General features: G+C 45.3%; 1 protein-coding gene across 1 annotated transcript in view; it reads left to right on the forward strand.

Moving 5' to 3' along the window:
- Positions 1-1,209: 1,209 nt before the first annotated feature.
- The window catches only part of LOC138534660 (V-type proton ATPase subunit G 3-like), a 79,687-nt gene continuing 59,494 nt past the window's right edge, over positions 1,210-21,402 (forward strand). Inside the window, exon 1 of the mRNA XM_069641239.1 lies at positions 1,210-1,364. Within this exon, the coding sequence (XP_069497340.1) occupies positions 1,283-1,364 (82 nt within the window). The 5' untranslated portion in view covers positions 1,210-1,282. The remainder of the gene's footprint in view (positions 1,365-21,402) is intronic.

Here is a 21,402-nt window from a genome sequence, read left to right on the forward strand (position 1 = left end):
TCCTCTACTACAGGTGCAAAGACAGCATGCGAGAAAAGTTCACAAAATGCACAGTAACCAAACAGTTATTGGAGAGTCGAGAAAAGGGTCACATTGAAACCCTTCAGCACTCCACATACGTTGGAATGTGCTGATCTCACAAGAGAACATACAGATAGGATAAAAGGTGTCCCCCTGCATTGATAACTGTGAGTTAAACAAGGGAAAATAAAGAAATACTACAGTGGAAGCTCTAGGAGCTTACCGGAAAACTGCACAGAAAGTGCTGCGTGCTGCACTAATAAAAAGGTAGATGCTAGAAAAGTTGGAGGCAAGCATAACTCCAAAAATAAATACCAATAAGAGGTTAAAAGGCTCCCAGGGTCAAAGTAAAAGAATGAGCAAATGTGGAAAAAGATTCCCTCACTCGGGAGAACTAGAGTGCTCGGGAAATCACAGGTGGAGAGAATGTCACACAAAAAGGGACATCTATTCTACAGGTGTGATCCTCTTTTTGGTTACGGGGGCTTGGTAAATCCTTATCTGATTAGGACTGTGATGATGAAGACGGATGAGGAGGTAATAGCCTGATTACTTACCAGTAATCTTCATCATTCGGAGTCCTGGTGTCACCCCTCACAGTCTTAATTCAATCACTCCTAGCTTGGGCTCGGGTCAGCGTGACAGCCTAAGAGGCAGAGTGTTGGTGGACGTGCCTTTTGAAAGAAAGGGGACTATAGAGCTTGGTCTTACATGTTTGATTGGTAAAGGTATTATGGGAGGTCTGCATCGCAGAGCCACATGTAACCACAAATGGTACGAGGAAGAAGAGGACTCAGAGTAATGAAGATTACCCTAAACTAATCGGGCCAGTATTTGGTAGAGAGGCCCTGACTTCAACATAATTTGCATCAAGAGTTTAGGTAAAACAAAAAAAAATATGTATTTTTAGTGACAAGTCAGGTATGGGAGAAATCGTACTTGGTGATTTCAAAGACGCAGCAACTACGGAACTCCAACTGGATGCAAAATAAGTGCATCGCCAAAAACGAATTCCACAGGGTAAGCGGGGGTTACTCCGAGTGTACTGCTAGGGGTGGGCAGTAAACACGCGCACCGTTGTGTGTCAAGTCCACCCTCTGACTTGTAGCGGCGCAGACTGGTTCGGGCTGCCTGGTTCAGTGCTGTTCGGGGGCACTCTGTGCGCGCCTGCTGTTGACACAGCAAAGGAAAGGTTCCGGGACACTATAAAGCACCCGGGCAGCCATGCGTCGGCGGAGAGCTTGCCCTGAAGTAAGACACGATGACGAGCCAGTCCCAGGGGATCCAGCACCTGCTACAGGCTGAGAAGCGCGCCAAAGACAAACTAGAAGAGGCCAAAAAACGTAAGAGATTTGCACTTTAAAATGTGGCAGTTCAGTATGTACACGTTTGCGTGTACCTGGAAGGATCTACAAGGGGCGGGGATCATTGCGAGGTGTTTAGCTTTTCAGAAAATGACCACCACCGCTCTGAAAATCCGCCCTCTTCAGTCTTTACCACTGGTGGCGTTCTATTTCGGGGAGACCCCTGACCGTAGTCCAGCTATACCGCTCCTACCGTTGTTGCCATTTTCTTTTTCTTCCCAGTTCCCTCAGCACTCTGATGGGAATGCAGACCTTGTTCCACCATGACGCGTTATGCTAGTATGCGTGAGTGCGATGATGAGATGGGGGCATCAGAGAGGCCCACTTTACACTCCCTTAACATGGCCCATTTGCTTGACCCTCTGTATAGAATGGACGCCACTGTGCTTCCATTCTGCTCAGTAAACAAAAGCTAGCATTTTTGGGGCCAATTTAGAATTTTGATCCCTTGAGGTGGGGATAAAACAGGGAGGTTTCATGATGAAAATCTACCTTATTTAGTACTGGCGGTATTCCCTCGATATACCGCCGAAGGTAAATTCACCTCCCATACCTGAATAATGGAGTATTGTATCCGCCACTGAGTTGCAATTTCCATTAAGACACAAGTCGCAATGACCCCCTTAATCTGACTATTGCATGTTTCTACTGAATAGTAGATTCTAATTAGTCCCAGCTCTGTTTTGGCTCTCATGTTTTAATAACTCCCCTATGTGTTGTTTATGTGTGTGTATATATATATATATATGAGAGCCCTGTTTCTTGGCCCGGGCTTAGCGGGCGACGGCACGGGGAGCAGAACTCAAGAGCTCAGGAGTGGGGCGCAGTAAGGGGCCCATCCAGAAAGCTGACTGTTCTTGCTGGACAAAGGATTAAGCAGCCTGCTTTGCCAGTGGGTGCTCCTCTGCAATGTGCGGCTGGCTGCTCTCTGCCAACTTGTGGATGACTGTGATGTGGTTTGGAATATGCAAACAAGTGAAGGCTATTCCAAAAGCCATTAAACAATCCAACTCTACACTGGCGCTGAGTCCTGGAGTTTTTTCATCTTTTCTATTCCAAAAGCAGCATGTGAGATGCTCTGGAGTCACACACCCAGTGCACGCCATTCTTTGTGTTGACAGCCTTTCAAGTGGGGCAATTTATAAGTAATGACTCATTGTTTTTGCACAGTATGTGCTTATGATATAATAATGATGTGTTATTTATATAGCGCCTTAATCCAAAGCGCTTTACAGAGCACATATTTACATACAATATCACTTAACCGAAATTGGTACTCATTTATCGACCTCGGAAGGATGAAAGGCTGGGTTGGCATTGCCGGGATTCGAACCTGCGACCTGCAGATCACGCACAGGTCGCAGCAGCGAGCGCTCAACCCACTAGCTATCTTACCGGCATTTATGATATGGCATTTATAACGTGCCTATACACAAGTGTTTCAAGAACTGTGTTAAGAACTTAACACGGGGCATTTGTATTCACCAGGTCAACACAAGTATCAGTTAGCTGACCTCAGCTATGCATTCATCAAAGAGAATTAAAATGCCACACAGAAAAAGTTTTAAACTATTTTCTTTATTTTCATGTCTTTTTATTTGAAACACCAACTTTTTTAATTTTATATATTACTTTTAAGGTACATTTGGTGCATCCCTGGGAAGGTTAACTGTCATTTTCTTGCTTAAGTATTCTAGTGGCTGATTTGGTACATGTACTAAATGCTTGCACTCAGCATCAGAGGTCTTTTAATTTTCTAAACTAGCCAGCCACTGCCTAGCGCGGACCCCTTGGCACCCTGATTAGGAAAGTAGAGTTCATTGTGTGTCACCATGCAGACAGTAGTCCATGATAAACCAATGCAGTGATATGTGTGCAGCAATGTTGTGTGCGCTGCACAAGCCACCACCCTGTTGGTTAATGGCGTCTATATGTTTTTGTCTGATGTGCCCAAAGTCCATACAATAGCATATTGGAATGTCTTGTGTATGTGGCTCTGACGACCATGCCATACTGTGCCCACACTAACACTCACGAAGCAATCAAAGTAGTTGCCTCAACTTGTACATCCACTAGGCCAAACACCCTTTCTTCACTGCCAAGCCATGATTTTCACTAGCTGTAGGCCAGCACTAATAAGAGATGCTAATGCCAGCTCTGTTAGATAAAGCATGGGCCTGCTAGTTTTTGCAGAAATAACCAATGAGGCCTGCGTAATAGTGAGGTAGTGGCTGAGGAACTGTAGAGCCTTTACCATGCATTAAAAGCCGGTTTTCTTTAAAACGCTTCCTCAGCTTATTACTGTTAAGGCTAAGGTTTGTAAAAGGCACAATCTTTTCTGCGTAGCCTTTCAGTGTATTGTTTATTGGGTCTCTCTTCTAGGGTATCCTGTCCTGTCTATAGATATAATTCCCAAAAGATGCTTCTGTATTGGGGGTTGGGCATGCTCACACTGAGAACCAGCCCTTCCTCATCTAAATTTCTACAACTAGAGAAGCGAAAGAGCTCTTGTACCGCATTTGAGTGTCTGATGTTGCAGCCATTGTATACTCGCATCGAAACACCTAAGCTGTCCAAATGAGTATGTATGGTTTATGGCTACAAATATTTTAATGTTAGGGTGAGTATTGTGAACAGTGATGTTAGCACCAAGCCATGCATCTGTTATGAATGTATAGATTCACACATACAATCCTTTTATCACAGACTTGTTTATCTAATATAGAGATCTCTGATCACTGCTGTAGTCCTCAAAGGCTCTGTGATGTAATGCAAAGCATACAGGAACCCTCACTAACGCTTTTGGCCCCTTTCCCACTCTCATCGAAGGCATTTTGTTAGAGTAGAATAAGAGTGTTCAAAAATGCCCATCTTGGAATGATAACCTTCCATCAGAAAATAATTAATATGGTTAGTCTAGTATTGCCCCTTGCGAAATACAAGTGAGATGGTACAAACAGAACTCCTGCAACACAAGGACCAGTGGTCAGTGGGCCCTCAGACCCGGGGTAGGCTGGTCGCACCGCAGTATGCAGGTATGGACAGTTTGAAACTGCATTCAGGCAAGGCTTTCACTAAGAGCAGGTGACAGAAAAGCCATTTACTTGGACAACAGCTGTGTTGTCACATTAGAATTCTTCAATTATGTATTCATATTGAGGAGGGGTTTTGTCGAACGTCACATAGGTGTTGTTTGGGAGTGATGTGTGCCATTCGGGGCAGGGGTGCATTTCAATGTTTCACCCTGGGCACCAAGTTGGCTAGAAACTGCCCTGTGTGTGTGTGTGTGTTTTTTTTTTTATGAACTATGTTACTAATGTTGCCAAACATTCCTTCTGTGCCCCTATTAATCAAATGTGCACTGTAAGTTGGCACTGCAGAAAAAACTGACTTTGGTGAAAAAAAGACACCTTCAGTTCGTATTTGCACAGTGGCAGGAAGTGCCTGAGCTCAAATATCAGTGAATCTTCACTGCGCCATTGCTAGCTTTATCCAATTGTGGCGCTGGGAATGGAGACCAAGCATTTCATTTTTCTGTGAAGAAGGGCTTCTGTATGTTAGTCTCGAGACTTTCTCCCTCACGTGTGCGCGGCTCCTCTAATGGAAGTAAACACTGCAGGTCTTTGCTCCGGAAGAAGCGTCAGCAGAGTGCAGCAAAGGACAGGTTCCAAGAGTTTGCGGGACTGATCCTTGTGAAGATATAAATAATGAGATTACTTGAACACATTGTGTGATTGTGAGCACATAAGCCGACCTTCCTGATCCTAATTCCTGAGTAGCCACAATTGAGAGCGCTTACAAAAACGTATGATAGCCTCCATTACGCCAGTCTTATTTTTCCTCATCCTATTACATATTGATGGATGTCCTTCGTAACCCTCAAATGGCCTTTCTCTATTTCTTTCTCCCTTAAAGGACGCCTCACTCTCCTTTTAGGCTCCTCCTCCTCTATATACCCAAGCCTTCCGACAAGGGGCTCAATACAACATAACAAGGGGAAGGAAGGATGGTATTAAGTAATCGGATGAGGAAGAGAAAGACTTACTGTCATAGCTATTTCCATACGTAATACAAACATGACCTCTGCACCCGCCCTCCGTGTCCCCTCGTTTACTTGTTCAAGGGATACCAAAGCGAGTAAAGTATCGAGCCACAGCGGAACAGCAGGTGCCTTGGATGAGAGGAATTATTTATGGGGGAAAAAGAAATGTGAAATGTACATATTAGGCATACGTAGCGGGCATGTGGTTGGGTATCCTTCAATAAGTAAGGAAGGTTATAATGAACATAGATACAGAGGTAATTAGACAGACAAGGGGAAGACAAAACTAGTGTATTAAAACTTTGTTTGCTGCATAATGATGGTACCATGGTAATAGCCTGTCACCAGACATGTTAACAGTGCACAACATTAAGCAAAGTACTTGACAAGCAAGCTACGCCTTAATGCGACCAATCATAGTTACATGCTGGTCCACCGCAAGCACGCTACGCCTTAATGCGACCAATCATAGTCAGTGCTGGTCCACCGCAAGCATGCTACGCCTTAATGCGACCAATCATAGTCACGTGCTCGTCCACCCCAAGCAAGCTATGCCTTAATGTGAGCAATCATAGTCAGTGCTGGTCCACCGCAAGCATGCTACGCCTTAATGCGACCAATCAGAGTCACGTGCTGGTCCACCCCAAGCAAGCTAAGCCTTAATGTGAGCAATCATAGTCACGTGCCGGTCCACCCCAAGCATGCAATGCCATAATGCAACCAATCATAGTCACGTGCTGGTCCACCCTAAGCAAGCTACACCTTAATGCGACCAATCATAGTCACGTGCTGGTCCACCCCAAGCATGCTACGCCTTAATGTGACCAATCATGGTTACATGCTGTTCCACCTCAGGCAGGCTACACCTTAATGCGACCTGTCATAGTCGCATGTGATTTCATCTCTGTACCCGCTACCTACTATGCACTGTTTGGCTGTTTAGTCTGTAAATGCTGCTTAAGGACTGATCCGACATCTTTCTCAGATCAAGCATATCATTCAAAGTATTGGCAATGAGCAGGCCAGGGGCAGCGCTGTTATGTATAGGAGAAGGAGATGGGCAACTGAAACATGAATGCAGTCTTCTAATGGCATTAGCACCCAGGAGGGGGGAGCCAGCCAATCAGATGCTAGGAACGTGGGATTGAACCACCGGTACAAGCCAGCGTTCCAACCAACTGAATGTTGGTTTCCCCCAGCGCCATCTTTCCCCCAGCCCATGTTCCCATTCCTTTTTTTTATCATCCCCTCTTTTTACCTTTTTTCTGTGGTGGTGAATACCGCCGCCGCATCCGCTCCTTCTCCTTGCGTCCCACAGGCCGCCACAGAAAGAGAACAGGGGCTCAGCACATAGCCCTGCCTTCCCTTTCCATGGTGGCCATCTTTGTAATGGATTTTCCCTCGTTCAATTGGACACGCGTGGCGTTCTGTTGAATGAGGGAAAATTCTTTTTTTTCTAAAGCACCCCGAGTTACCGCTTTGGTAACCTGGGGTGCCAATGACCGCTGGATCGGGTGTTAACATCACATTATTGACCTTGGAGGTAATAACGCACGTTTAGGTCATTTATCCCCCATTAGCACCTTCATCCATAAATCAGGTTACAGCCGATAAGAAGCGTTGTCGACCAGAGGTTCAGTCAATAATCTCCCAGATGCATGCTGCCATTTTGTCAGCATAATAACTGATTGGAATCTGTGTGATTACTGCGCATTCCTTACTGTGCATATGACAATGTCGTTTTTATTTTGTAGTTTCACCCTTTTCACTGCATGGCATGGAGAACCCCTGCAGCTCCCTCATATCCCCCCCACCCACATGTATTATTCACTTTACCCATCCCACCACATTCATGGCGGGTGAAATTCATCATTTTCGTAAGGGCAGCAGTGAATGTATGCGCAGTGATGGGGTGATATCACGGACTGTGGTCTCTCTGTAAAACAGCTCACAGCGAGAATTGGATTCGCTGCTACACACAATCCACTATTCCATTTCCAGAGAAGTTAACTGGCCAAGCTGTGTCATTATCTTTGCCTTCTAGCATTTATAGTCTAGCACTTCTGATGTTCTTCAGAATTGTCTGCGTATTTCTATTGCGTAGTTCTGACACTGCCTGAGCCTGCACCAGGCAATGTAATAGTAAAGTGGTGCAACCAGCCTCACTTTGCCATCATGTCTTCTGCAAAATGTCCAGGGTCAGGTGGGGCGCATGCAGAGCACCTCCCCACTGCTTTAAGTGGGATGAGAAATCGGGGAAGGGCACTCTAACAAGGGGGCGTGACCTAAGTGCTGGCCTTTGCCAAAAGTGGAGCAATGGGTGCCTGCTGCCTGCCACAAACAATACATAACCATGTGGGCCGGGGGGGGCGGTTAGGGGGAGATTGCGTATCATGTGAATGGAAGTATCATTCCCACAAAAAATATGTATGCAATATTACAGGAACCACATGGCGGTTTTCAGTTTAGGAAAATTGCTTTACTTCTTAAGAGTCTATTGTACATTAGTATTATTTTTTTTAGGGAAGTTGGAACACCTTGCCAAGATGAACAGTTCAGATAACTTATATTTAACACAGAAAACATGATCTCGAGAATTAATACTTACTCAACTGTAAGCGATATTCAGTCAACACTGCAGCTAAGTCAAGGCCTAGTCTGGGATGCTGAGGAAAACCCTTATTGGTGTATTTTTATATCCAGTTCAGTATTCTGGATGATAACCCTTGTATAACACCCCCCTCTTAGAATCCCCCTGACCCCACTGAGCCAAGAAGTAGGTTTGTTTTGCAAATTAAAAGGTTTATTTGAGAATTTAAACAATATATATATATATATATATATCACACTTTATAATAAATTAATATCTGATAGTACACTTAGACATATGATGTTGATCAACAATGGGTAATCTGACACTAGCACACTTCTTTACAATCAATGAGGAGTTAGTATAGGATGGATAAAGTAGCAAAAACACTTTTATGATTTCAAGGGAAAAGCAATGAGGAATAAATGCAGTACAGAAATACTTGATATGATTTTAGCAAAAGATAAGATAATCACTTTTTCTCTGGCAATTCACCCCCCTCCCCTATGCAATGTAAGAAATGGAAGGAGATGGAAAGAGGAGCACACAGTTCTCAGGAATGCAATCAAATACAATACGAAATTCAATTCCCACCCCAGCAAGCTTAGAGAAAACAGGTATGAGTTTTAAAACACAGGCCCAAGTGCTTTGAATGTGGTGGCAGTGAATTGAGAAATATGCTGAAAATGCTTTTAATTCCCTTTAGGAGGTTCAGGGTGAGTGAGAGATACTTGGGATGAGCTCAGGCTCACTTTAGCAATGATTCAGGGATGGTTATTAAGAGACAAACGAATTTTTAGCACAGGAAAGCAAAAAAACTGCTATCTTTTTACAGGTAAGGAAATCAGGCCAAATTGCAAATCGCGGAAAAATTCGCGAGTGCGTGAATCGCGATTACGGCAAAAGTATAAGGTTTTATGTAAGTTGGAAAGCTTAGATTCTAAGCTTTCAGATGTAAGTTAAATTGCGTTCTTAGCCCAAACGGTTCCAGAGATACGGACGATTAAATAAAGTAGATTTTCAGATTTAAAGTAAAACTCAAAATGACAGGCGACACCTTGCAGCTTCAGAATTGACAGGTGACAGTTGTGCAGCTTTACAAATGACAGATGACACGATTTCTAGGCGGCTGTTCTACTTAGGTTAAAATAGTTTGGATTATATTATTTTAACTAAGAGATTGGTTCTGCACAGTTCTGCTAGGTACTCACAATATAATTTTAACTAGGCCTCGTCACGGATCTGGTCAACACTTCCGGCTGCGGTTCTGTCTGCTCAGCGGGTCAATCGGGCACCGGTTCTGCCCAAAGCGATCTGGGTCAGCTCTGCTCTGCTGGTCTAGCCTCTCTGGATTCTGGATGTAACACTGCTTTCTGGGTACTGCTACAGGTTCTTGCAAAAGAATTCAGACAGCTCGCCCGGCTGTGGAATAATTTGCAAATGATTTTGAGGCCTGCTGACAAATACTTTTGCTTGCAGTTGGCCTTCTTGGTTCAAAGTTCTGTAGTCTCTGTTTAGCTTGGAAGTCTACCTGTCCCAGCAGTCTCTTTTTATGTGTTTTAAAAATGGGTGTGTGCCTGGGCCTAGCTAAGCCTGCCCCTCTCTACTTGTCATTGGCCCAATTCTCCCCTCTCCCATGATTGGGGGAAGGAAATGGATTGTCATCATGATGAGGTCTGTTTATGGGTCAGAGGATCCTCCCCTGGTCAGTTTGCCCACAAATCTATATTTGATTCAAATACATCTTTCCCAGATATACAATTTGTTGAAATTACATGTGCACATTATATATTCCTTATGGTCCATGCTTGTCCGCCTCTGATCTTCCTGGGGGCTTGCATTCAAAAATGACAACATTTTGCGCTTTATAACTGGTTTTGCAATATCGGACATTTACCCAAAATTACACACATGTGCGCAAGGAGTATGGACATTAATTGATGAAGTGTCAGATTTTTAACATGCAGACATTTGGAGTGAGACCCTATTTTCCACTAGCAACCCCCCAGAATACACTACAGGGTCCTAACGCCTCTCAAAATGTTCACAGAAAAATCACAAAAATAATGATATTACTTATATAATTCTGACAAGTCCGCACTATGAGTTATCTATCTTTTTAAAATTATGCCCTGGTCAAAAAGGGGTGTGGCTTCCCACATCACAGGGTGGAATAACTGGTTTATCCACTTCCCCCAAGCTCAGCTGCTAGCAGAGGCACTGCCCCTCCCAGTTTCCCCTAAGAGGAAGCCACTTTACGACGCCCCCAATATAACATTTGCCTGAGTCAAGGGAGTTGCATTGTTCTGTTCCTTCCAGTTCCCAGGTGCTCCACCCCTAATCTAATCAGAGAGATGACAACTCCTTTTGGCAAGGAGCAGCAGGATGCAGCTAGGCCTGGGAAGAGTGGCTGAACAGGTTTCTCCTGTCGGGGGTAGTTGTCAGGCAGAATCCAGTTTCACTAAGCCAGGTTTCAGCTAAATGTCATTTTTTGTTCCCAGTTTTCTACATTCAAATCAAACTGACAATTTGTACCTATACATTAAATAATTACTTCCTTCAAGTCATTTCAGAATATGGTTTTACATTCTTCCACCACTTAGCAAGTCTTTCCTTGGTCTGGTTTTGTTTCATTTGTGCAGTTTTACACAAAAGTCTGGTGGTTTTAAAACGCCGGCTTTCTGATAGCGGTGAGTACTGGTAATGCAACCATTTTTGGGATTAAGATAATGAATTCCCCACAGTTCTGAGTTGCTTTTTTGGCAATCAGCATTGCCATTCCCAATGGTTTCAGGCTACTGTGTGTGTAGCCCAATGGTGGTTTTAGGCAGTGCCCTCCTGTGCTCACAAAATAGGCAAAAATGGGTGGCAGCCTATTCTTCATGTTTTCCCTGTGCACTCTCCGGGGAGTTCTGGCCATCATGATGTTTTCCATGCCAGTACTGCACAGTTTTATGGTAGGGCTTGTATGCATGGGTAAAAACATCCCACACAACTCTAAAGATCATTTGCTTGCTTTGCTTAAAATAATAATTTGCAATTATCTTTGTGATAGCACAGTATTCCAACTTCTCTAGAAAACAATAGATTTTTACTAAGTAAAATCATTTGCTTAAACTGAAAATCAGATTATTTTCAGCTATAACAATCAAACCAGGCTCTTCAGTAGTGTGATGAGAGGCTGTGATATGCTGTCGGCATCAGATTCGGCCTCACGCTCCTGCAATTCAGAAAATAACTCAACCCACCTCTTCAAGGTGTCCCGGTTCCTCAACACGTAGGCCATCACGTCGCCCCTCACGCCACCTGACTTGCTAGATGCCGTCCACCCCGACACCCGGTACAGCTGTACCCCTCCTCTGTACCCCTCTATATCCTACCCCCAGCTGTATATCTGTTCTGTTGTTACCACTGAAAACTGCTCCGTTGTGCATCTGTGATGTTGTACGCCTCTCTAAAGCGCTCTGTTAAGTATCTGTAATGGTGTATACTTCTATAAAGTGCCGGGTTGCTTCTTGAAGCTAGGTCCGTGCTCAATAAATACCATAATAATGATACAAATAATACAGTGATGTGATGAAATGCCATTAACAGTCTTGAAGGGGCATCGCCTGCTGTCACAGACGGTTAGCTGGAGCGGGCTACATGCATGTGTGCTTGTTGTCCTTTTCAGCTGAGTCTGACTGCAGGTGGGATTTCACTGTCACTTGTCAATGACCGCCCTCCCCCATCACAGTGAGGAGGACCCTGCTTTGTCCTGCAGGCCGAAAGTAATCACTGCGGGCTGTGGCCAACTAAAACAAAGAAAAAGTGCTGAGCCCATAGAATTAATGTTTTAACCCCCTGCAACCCTCACAATACATCTGAAGAGCCACCAATCCGAAATGCACTTCATATTTTATCCACTTGGTGGCAACAGAAGACTGCCGCAGCATACTTTTTCAGAAAATATCAGTAGTGGAGGGAAAAACCCGGCAGAGCTTCTCGCAAGACGTATTCGAGACGACCCACTTAAAGCCCTGCACCTCCCATATTTTGTTAATATGTATAGAAGTGAGAGAACCAGGAAACTCTGGGGTAGGGCTGGACAAAGGCCGATCCTGGGGGTCTGGGCTAGGTCTCGGAGCCCAAAGTAGGCCGAGCCAAACTCGTGTGGTGGCTGGATGTGGGGGAGCATGTCGGGAGGAAGATGTGGCACGTGTGGGGGACACGGAGGGGCCTAGGCGTCGCTACAGTGGGGCAGTTGTCCGTCCCTACTTGCTGCTGTGACACCCACTTAATTCGTGGCCTCCCGGCCACTTTCTTGTGCTCCCCCCATCTCCCTGGCCTCCCAAATCAACTGTTGAACTACCCCTCAGGGCTGCCACGCCCCATGATGCTTTTCACTTCCTGACAGCACAGTTTCCTTCTCCCCTTGTGTCTCCAAGGAAACCACAAACATACTCCCTTGCCTGTTCGCGTGATAGCCATCGTGTTTTGCATTTTTTTTCTATTTGTGAATGGGCTTTCACTTCTTGCAAACTAATTCAGCCAAAAAAAAAGCAATGTCTCCCCTGGTGGTAGTGACCGTTATCACTGGTGTGGCAGGCTCTACCAATTGGTACCAGCACCGTCAGCCCTTGGTAAAGCCCCCCACTTTACTTGGAACTATTAGCTCAGGTGATGGGCCAATCTCAGCCAGTGAAGCCCGCCACACCAGTGACTATTGCCTAATTCCAACACCTGTTCTTGCCTCCCCACCAACAATCCAAAAAAGCCTTCCCCTTTGGATTCTTTTGGGTCAGTGCTCGATTTATCTGCTTTCTTGGTCACTATACCTCTGGGTCCTCACATTCTCTCTTGGACATGGCTACCAGTGTTCCTTTTCTCCTAACCTTCCTTACTTGGTCCTGCTCCCTGCTTCATCTAACGCCCTTCGCTGGATCCTTGCCTACCAGAAGGCTTCAGGCTGTCGCCCTCAGGAAGCCTTGCAGTATAATTTTTTTTTTTGTGGGTGGGGGCAGAGGCAATGTGATCATGGCGCTAAAGCTCATAAAGGCTGTCTGTAATGGGATGGTTGCATCCCGAATCGTCGTTATGCTCCCTCTACCAGAGGGACGTGCTTCAGTCAAGGTAGAGCCTACCTTGACTGAAGCACGTCCCTCTGGTGTGGGCTGATAACACCCATGACAGCCCACATTTCTAAAGTGTAACATATCAGTAGAATGTGAAACATGTTCTGCAGCTCTAGGGCATCACACCTGTGTAGAACCAAAGTTACCAGTGTGGTATCAGAGCAGCATAAATGTACGTTCACTGCTGCTGGGCATACTCAAGAGCTCGCTTACGTTATCAACCACAACATCCACGTTTACCAATATGCAGACGACATGCAAATGTACTACCACATCTCCTCAGAACTCCACACCCTCAAAAGATGTCCCTCCAACATAACCGCCTGGATGGCCACCCACTTCCTCAAACTTAACTCATTCAAAACGGAATACCTTCTCACGTCCTTCCACTGAATCAAAGTACTCACCACGGACAATCCACATATCACCCTCTCCACAACCGTCAAGTACGTAGGCTTCACCATGGAACCACTCTTGTGCAAGATAAGACACATCATTTCTCCCTGATGATGTCTGTACCCTAGTCCATGTACTAGTTCTCTCCAAGCTGGACTACCAAAACGCTATCCTCACTGGGCCCCCCAAAACACTTGCACCCCCTGCAAGACATTTAGAATGCAGCAACATACCTCACTCTGCACCTTCCCAAACATGCAAACATCTCCCCAGTTCTCTCCCAACACCGCTGACTACCAATATCCCAGAGAATCACGGGCAAAGGACTCTCCATCAAGGATAAGGACATTCAGCAAAAAAAAAACATCCTATATTCACGGCATCGGAAACCTGCACAAACTCCAGAAAAGCCAACCAAAATCTCCTACGCATTTCCCTCTGCAAGCCAACCTGCACACCGAAACACGCCATCACCCAGTGCGCACCCAGAGACTGGAACATCCTCCCATCCCACATCTGTGCCGCACCAGCCATCATCACCTTCCACAACGGCCGGCCTCAAAATGTATCACTTTCCCCGTACCTGGCCAACCAGACCACCGTGGCTGCTATCCTTTGCCTATCGTAATCTTCCTATCCTGTCCTGAAAACATTGCAACTTCGGTTTCAGCTCCTTCCGTTTGAACTTTGCAAGGCTTTCCAAGATCCTGCACTGTACAAACGTATCCATAGATAAGTAAATAGCCCATCTGACCTGTTTGGGCCTCATGACATGAAGCATTTCTCAAAGATGGAAGTCATTGGACAACCAACAAGAGCTTTAAAAGAAGTGCCTTTTAAGAGCTTAATCAGCAAAATGAAAAGACTAAACACAACCAAATTTATTTCTAGATAGTTGGGGATCAAACGGGGAAAGATTTCCAGCCCGGTTTCTGAATGGCATTATACACATCACAAACATTTCTGTGTGTGTCTCAGACGTCTTTCAGAACCTCTGGGTGGAGGTTTCCATAATATGTCTGCCGCCTCTGTTAGCTGCCATGCACAGTACACGCCAGAGTCGCCCTTCCTCCACAGACCACATCTCCCATGATGGTAGCGGTGTGTGTAAGTAGAATAAACACGTGAGTGCAGGGCCTACGGATGACACGCGGGCAAAACACTGTTAAGCACATATCAATGTACAGTGTGTCGAGCGTATTACAATAATGTACTTTGGGAGGGTGGAGAGTTAGGGAAGTGTGGTGATGCTACTGAGGATTCTGGGGCCCTGTCCCTTGAGCGCCGGTGCTTTTTGAGCCCAGTCTTGAATGACTGTGGAGAGATCGGGTCCTTGATATCAGGGTCTTGGAAGTTCCAGCAGAGGGGAGCACGAAGGAATAGAAGCGGCAGGCACCATGGGAGAGGGGAGGAACAGACTGATGCACCAGGGCTTGAGGTAGCGTCATGTGAGGTCGGGGGTAAAGTGATACAGTTAGCCAGGTGTGGGTGGAACCTAGCGCATGGATGCAAGCCCATGGATGTTATGTTATGTTAAACCATTTATATGGTGCCAAAGCCCAAGGGTGTCCAGGCGCTGATCACTACAGAAGGAATAAGGAGACCCTGAATTCGAAACCAAGGAGGAGACCTTTGAAGAGGGACCAGTGATGCACAGAGACCCAACCTTTGTATAGAAGGTGGACAGAGGAACAAGAGAAGCAAGGTAGGGGGCAGAGAGTTTGAGTTATGATGGTGCGGGATAGGAAGACACTCGAGCAATAGTCCAGACGACTGAAAACAAGAGTGAATATTGTGGGTTTTGTGGAGTGAAATGTGAGGTGACACAGGTCTTGAGTGCATTCATTATGGCTGGCCTGGCAGCACTTGCAGTGAAGGTAGAGATCCTGAAACTACAAATTGCTGTTAAATAGGCTGCCCGTGTTGTGGACCACAGGGGTTGGCACAGGTGATCTGCGGTTAAAGCATAATGGGGAGGGGAAAAGGAGTGGGGCGTTGAGTGCTGCAGACGACTTTGGTATTGGATGAGTTTAGGCATATGTCACTAAAGTTCCATGTATGTATGGTATTTATACAGCGCAAACCTATCTGGGAAAGACTGGAGCGCTGTACAAAGGATATGCACCCAGGGGTTTACAGGTAGGGTGCAGTGATGCACAGCATATCTACTCCTTTATCTGCTGGAGGATCATTCTGGGTTAAGGATGGGATAAAACAAGATATGTGTATGTTGTGTGATGTTATTATGTTTTAGTAATGCACCGAATTACCACTGAAGTCGTTTCAGAGAGATAAATCCTTGACCAAGTCATCACCAACATATTGGTAGCGGAAGCCAAAGCATGACGCAAGTTTGCTGAGAGTGGAGGCATAGAGTCTGGCAAGAAGTGGGCCAACAAGCAACGACCTGGGGACCTCCAACGGGGAGGGCGCATGGCGCAGCAGGTGTCATTGTTGCATTAGATGACGAAGGACTGGTCTACTAGGTAGGAGATGTTTCAATCAAGGTCAGTGTCATGACCTTGATTTGTCAGACGACTTTGCTTTATTATGTAGGGTGCATCACTAATGGTAAAACGGAGGCTTGTATAAATCAGACTATGACCCTCAAGTGCTACTGTCTAGAGTCTAGGGCTCTGCTATTCTTCACATGCAGAACACATGCACACTGAATAACATACAATTGCGTGCATATTACATGCACGTTTGTCAAATATGTCAAAGACAATTTCACTGCATATCCACTTGTCAGGCCATGAGAATGCTCACACCTATATAATATTCAAAGGCCAGATAACTACAGTTGATCCCTCTCACTTCGACCATGCCTTGCTACACTTTCCTACCATTCCTCCTGTTCCACTCCCCACTCTCCATATGTTAATGCAGTGTAATATGTGCAAAACAATACAATCAAACCATGTTTTGGTGTGTGAAGGAATTATCACTCTCAGTTAAAGTTGCACATATGGGCTCAGCTTAGTAATCGAGGGGCTGAATGTATAGTTTTCAGTGTTATGACCAGAAGAAAATGTAATCAAAAGAAGGGACAGGAGCTTTCCGTATTGCCCAGCAGAATTGTTATCGAGGCCCTAACTAGCGAGATGGTGGTTTTATGTTTTTGAAGGATGCATGATGGGATTCAGGTGTGCTCAAGGCTTCCTAGGCGTTGTAGTGGCCATCATCCAGATACTCATATTGGACTCCTTCCTGATGAAGGTGTGCAAGCCAGACATTGGCTGTGTGCCGAATGAGTTTTATAAAACAAAGTCCTCCACCTCATGCCATACCAGCTTGGTCGTGGGTGGAGGAGAGAGAATGAGTGTTGTCCTTTCCTTTAATGTTGTGGATTGGTAAATATGCCACTGGAATGCAGTGTGATAGAATTCAATTAGAGGCAATGTGTCAAATGATGCATGCCATGTTAGCTAGGTCAGAGTAGACCTTCAACTCTAAGGACAAAAGTTGTGGGGGGGGGTGGGGTAACTGTCTACTGTGAGGCCCATATGCAGAGGTTGTCTGCGGGGTCGGACTGGGGCATAAAACTGTCCCGGGCACCAATTAAAAACTGTCCCACAGTTGCAAACGGCCATTCATTCCTTTTGTGACACTGTTTGAATAGCACCCAAGGGGGAGTTTTTTGATCAAGTGTGATTTTTTGATCAAGTGTGATGCAAATTGTGCAATTTAAAGAATATTTACTCAGCAACACTGGTCAAAACTACTAGCCGCATAGTGAAGTAACTCATCAAACTGGCCCACATTGCCCAGAAAAGTGGCCCACTTTGACCAAAAAAACTGGTCCACACTAGCATTTTGCGTTTTTGGTTCGGGCATTGCCCTATTGCCCTATAGACCAGTCCGAGCCTGGCTGTCTGTCTGCCACCTTAATCACAGGATTTAAGGTCTTCCTTCATTGCCTATGTGAATTCAGGAAACCTAAACTCTTTCACGTACTCCCTACACCATGAACTACCTGGTTCTATAGAAGGGAAAACTGGGCGGAATGACCAGCACTTTTTAATGAGGATGGCTTTTGGTCTGTGGCACCACTAAAAACAAAGCCCTCGATGGAACGGCCTGGAGCTTCTTTAGGCCCTCTACCCGCTTTATGGGGATGGTCAAGGTAGTGTGGGAGGTTGGCTACCTCTTGGCGTGAGGCTCTTTCTGGAGTTTGTTTGCATAATCCAGCCTTACCTACCCTTATTAACCTGGGGTGCAGTTACCTTGTCTTGATAACAAAGTGCACCAGGGTAATCTTATATTCCGAAGGGTTGTGGTGTTTTCTTTTAAAGGTCTGTAGGCACAGTGACCCTTTCCCTGAAGTGAGGATTCTATGTGATCACTGCGCTATCCATAACGTCGACTTTCAAATTGCTCATTATAGCACGGCACATTGATCACATGGATCACTGTGCCCTGCATCCCCCTACCTACTTATGTTTTCGGCAGCGCACTTCTGTGTGTGCTGCCATCTCTCCTACTTCCCTGCAGCGTCAGTTCTCTCCCACTAACGTGGGTCTGAACTGGCAGGGTTTTGTCTGTATTGTTCCCCGTTCCATCTAATGGAAGTGGGGGACATCCCTGCAACCCGTGACCCCCACTACACCGACTAAGGGGACACCCCTGCTACACCACTCACATTAGTCAGTCTATTGGGGGGTCAGCATTTTAGTAGGGCACACAGGTGCATGGAAGGTAAGGTCGCAGTGTTAGGGGCAGAATGTTTGTATGTTTCCGAAGTGAGTGTTGCCAACATGCATTATTTAATTATGTGAGGGCTACAAAGTGTTCTGTTATTTGCCTGCTGCTTCACAGCCCTTGGCAGCCTTGTACAAATTGACACGACATTGCAAATCCGGCATAATGAAACATGACATAATGTATCGTAACATACCAAGATGTACCATAACAGCCAAAGAGAGAGCGAGAGACTTGCCAATAGTTGGTAGGGTTATTCGGTCAGCAGACAGAATTTCTTTGGAAAAGTTAAAAGAATCTCTTTTTATTATAGTAGGCATATCTGGTATCAGAGGCAAGAGAGAGTTTAAACAGAGAGGAGAATTAAAACCATGTACTTATGCTAGGCTCTTGATTACCTGGGGCTGAAACGAGTTGTTGGAGCACCACATGGATTGTCGTCCTAGAGGATGGGAGCCAGCTCGTTAGGAGAAAGGGTGTGTGAATGATTGTAGTGAAGAAAGGATCCATAATGGCCGGGGACAAATGCGAGATGTAGGAGGGGGGTAGGAGATTGGCCAATGCATTTATCCTTGCAGGAGAACTAGTATTTGACAGAGTGAGAGGAGCAGCTGTCTCAAGCTGGTGTAAGAGTGGTGTGCTCCTAGGCTGGATGTGCAGGCAACCTTTTGTGTTGGAGCCACCAGGGCAGTAGTTTAAGTGAGCCAAGCTGACATCTGCAAAGGCCTGTTCAATAGAACTGGCGTGGGGTGGAGCGATGGTAAGGAAGGAAGGTCTGGGTTTGGCTAGGTAGCCAGCCATCACGCCTGATGTGAATGTGGCCTTAGTGATGGGGGTAGCAGGAAGAGTGGGGAGTGGAACAGGAGGAATGGTAGGAAAGTGTAGCAAGGCATGGTCGAAGTGAGAGGGATCAATGGAGTGAGGAGCAGAGCTAAGCGATGTGGAAGTAGGACGAGGTTAGGGGGGGTGGCCTGGATCATGCGCATTTGTTGTGAAGGGCAGACCGTGACGAATAAGGACAGACTGAAGCTCGAGGAGTTGTACTTTAACAGTGTCACCTATGAGGATGAGACGATCCTGTGTGAGGTGGGACTCAAGGATGAGGTTGAGATCATTGAAAAAAACCTTGTGGATATCCAGGAGTGTCATGCCCAAAATCCTTGTGAAAGTCTTGTTAGTTCCCTTAGCGTTTTAGGACTTCTACGTCAACCCCTTCAGTGAGAAATACAAATCTACATGTTCCAGAAGGCACCAAGAGTGGTTCAAGATGCCACAGGTGACAAGGGAAAAGTGTGTTTCTTCGTATGCAAGGGTATCTTTGCATTTAATGTGTTTCTTCTCTTACAGTTTCTAATTCAAAAATGATCCAGACGCTGCTTTTACATGTCTGTCCGTCTCAGGAAAAGCTACCAGCTGAACTAAATTAGGTTGCTGCCCAGTCGGGGCCTGCCCTCTGTGCTTCCATTGAAATGACAGCCGAATCTCCATATCGAAACGCACATGGTCTAAAGAAACTATAATGTTCCCCGTAGTTATACCTCTCTTGCACCTCCTACTCCCACCCTCCATCTTTCACTGTTCCCACCTCACACTCCAACTCCTACCTTCGCCAAGAGTCTCTCAAAACCCATTCACCACTCCAACCCCTTCCAGAAACTCTCATTTGCCAATCTTTCAAACACTCACTTCTTGCTCCCACCTCTCTCCCCCTCTTCATCTATTGTCCCCTCCAATTCTTCCACCTTCTTCCAAATCCACTATTTTACTTCCTGTTTGGTGTTCTGCCCTCCTTCCACCATGTTTACCCCTTCCAATTCAGCAAATGCTTACCCATCCCAGCTCTCCAGTGACTTCTGAATTACATCGCTCCTTCTCGCTAGCTCAGTTAAACCCTCCATTCTGTGGTGTGAATCCCCCAGTAACCCTATGGCTTGCCACTGAACTGCCCTTCTGCCCACAAGCTCACCATTCACATTTGGTCAGATAATTACTATTGAAATGAACATGCATATCTTCTGCTGTGGTGCTCCCCCTTCAGCATCTGCACCTTGCTGGAGCTTACATTGATGCAAAGCCCAGTGAAACAAAATGAAAATTGTAAAATGGGGAAAGATATACAGAGAATGTCATTGTATAATCTATGAAGGGGGCTAACCACAAACCTGAGGGCATAACAGGAGGTGCAGCCCTCTGTGATGAGATTCCCAGGGCCAAAATATCATGACATTCATGTGTGCTTTCGCCTTAACTTACTAGGGCCCCAAAAGGTGTGGTTCCATACCAGGGATCCCGTAGAAAGAAAGACATTGTAAAAAGCGGGGGGAGGCAGAAACACTAAAGCATTGGCTGATTGGCTGTAGCACAACACTAGGGCCAAGGGAAATGTGGTTGGGAAATTCATAAGGAGATTAGAGGATTTCAACAGTGAAGTCAAATGGGCTATGCTCTTGTATGGACACTTTATCTCAATGGCCATTGCTTTAGTGAATTATTTAATACTGATACACAAAATGTTCGGGGAAAAAGGGTTTTCTCGATTAGTCCACCATAATAAAGTAGGGAAGGGAGAAATATTTCAGATAGATAGAACATGTAATCTTGGGGGGTTAGAAAGGGAGGCCCCGATAGGTATATAGAATATGATATTATATTGTATTGTGTCGAATAAATTAATATCTGTAATGTTTGTTTTAGAATGTTGTGCCTGAAGTAAATTTTTTGCCATTTGTAATGAACCAAGTGTTGTGAAGTATATGATTAAAAATGTTTTAAAGTATTTATAAACTATAAACACACAAAAGTAGACAGAGGCACTGCCATAGATATGCCACTTCAGCATTGCATGGCCAGTTACTTCCATATTATGCTAATTATAGTTGCATGTCGGGTATTGTCATTATATAAAAAGTAGTTCTCCTACATTACCTGTTACTGCGATAATACAGTATCCAGAAATCCAATAGATGCAAGTCACTTTCAGTGCACATGAACATTAATGCTTTAATGATAATGATTTGTTATGTATGTCACAGGAGGATAGCTCAGCAGCAACGTGTTCGCCTTGAAAGCAAGACGACACGAAGCAACATAGGTTTGAATCCCGGGTCCGCGCCTTAGAAACCTCTGGATATTTATGCACATTATTAATATGCAACTAAGACCTAAGACAAAAAA

This window comes from Ambystoma mexicanum, chromosome 1q (assembly GCF_040938575.1).
Source record: "Ambystoma mexicanum isolate Mex_15411 chromosome 1q, UKY_AmexF1_1, whole genome shotgun sequence".
Taxonomy (NCBI): domain Eukaryota; kingdom Metazoa; phylum Chordata; class Amphibia; order Caudata; family Ambystomatidae; genus Ambystoma; species Ambystoma mexicanum.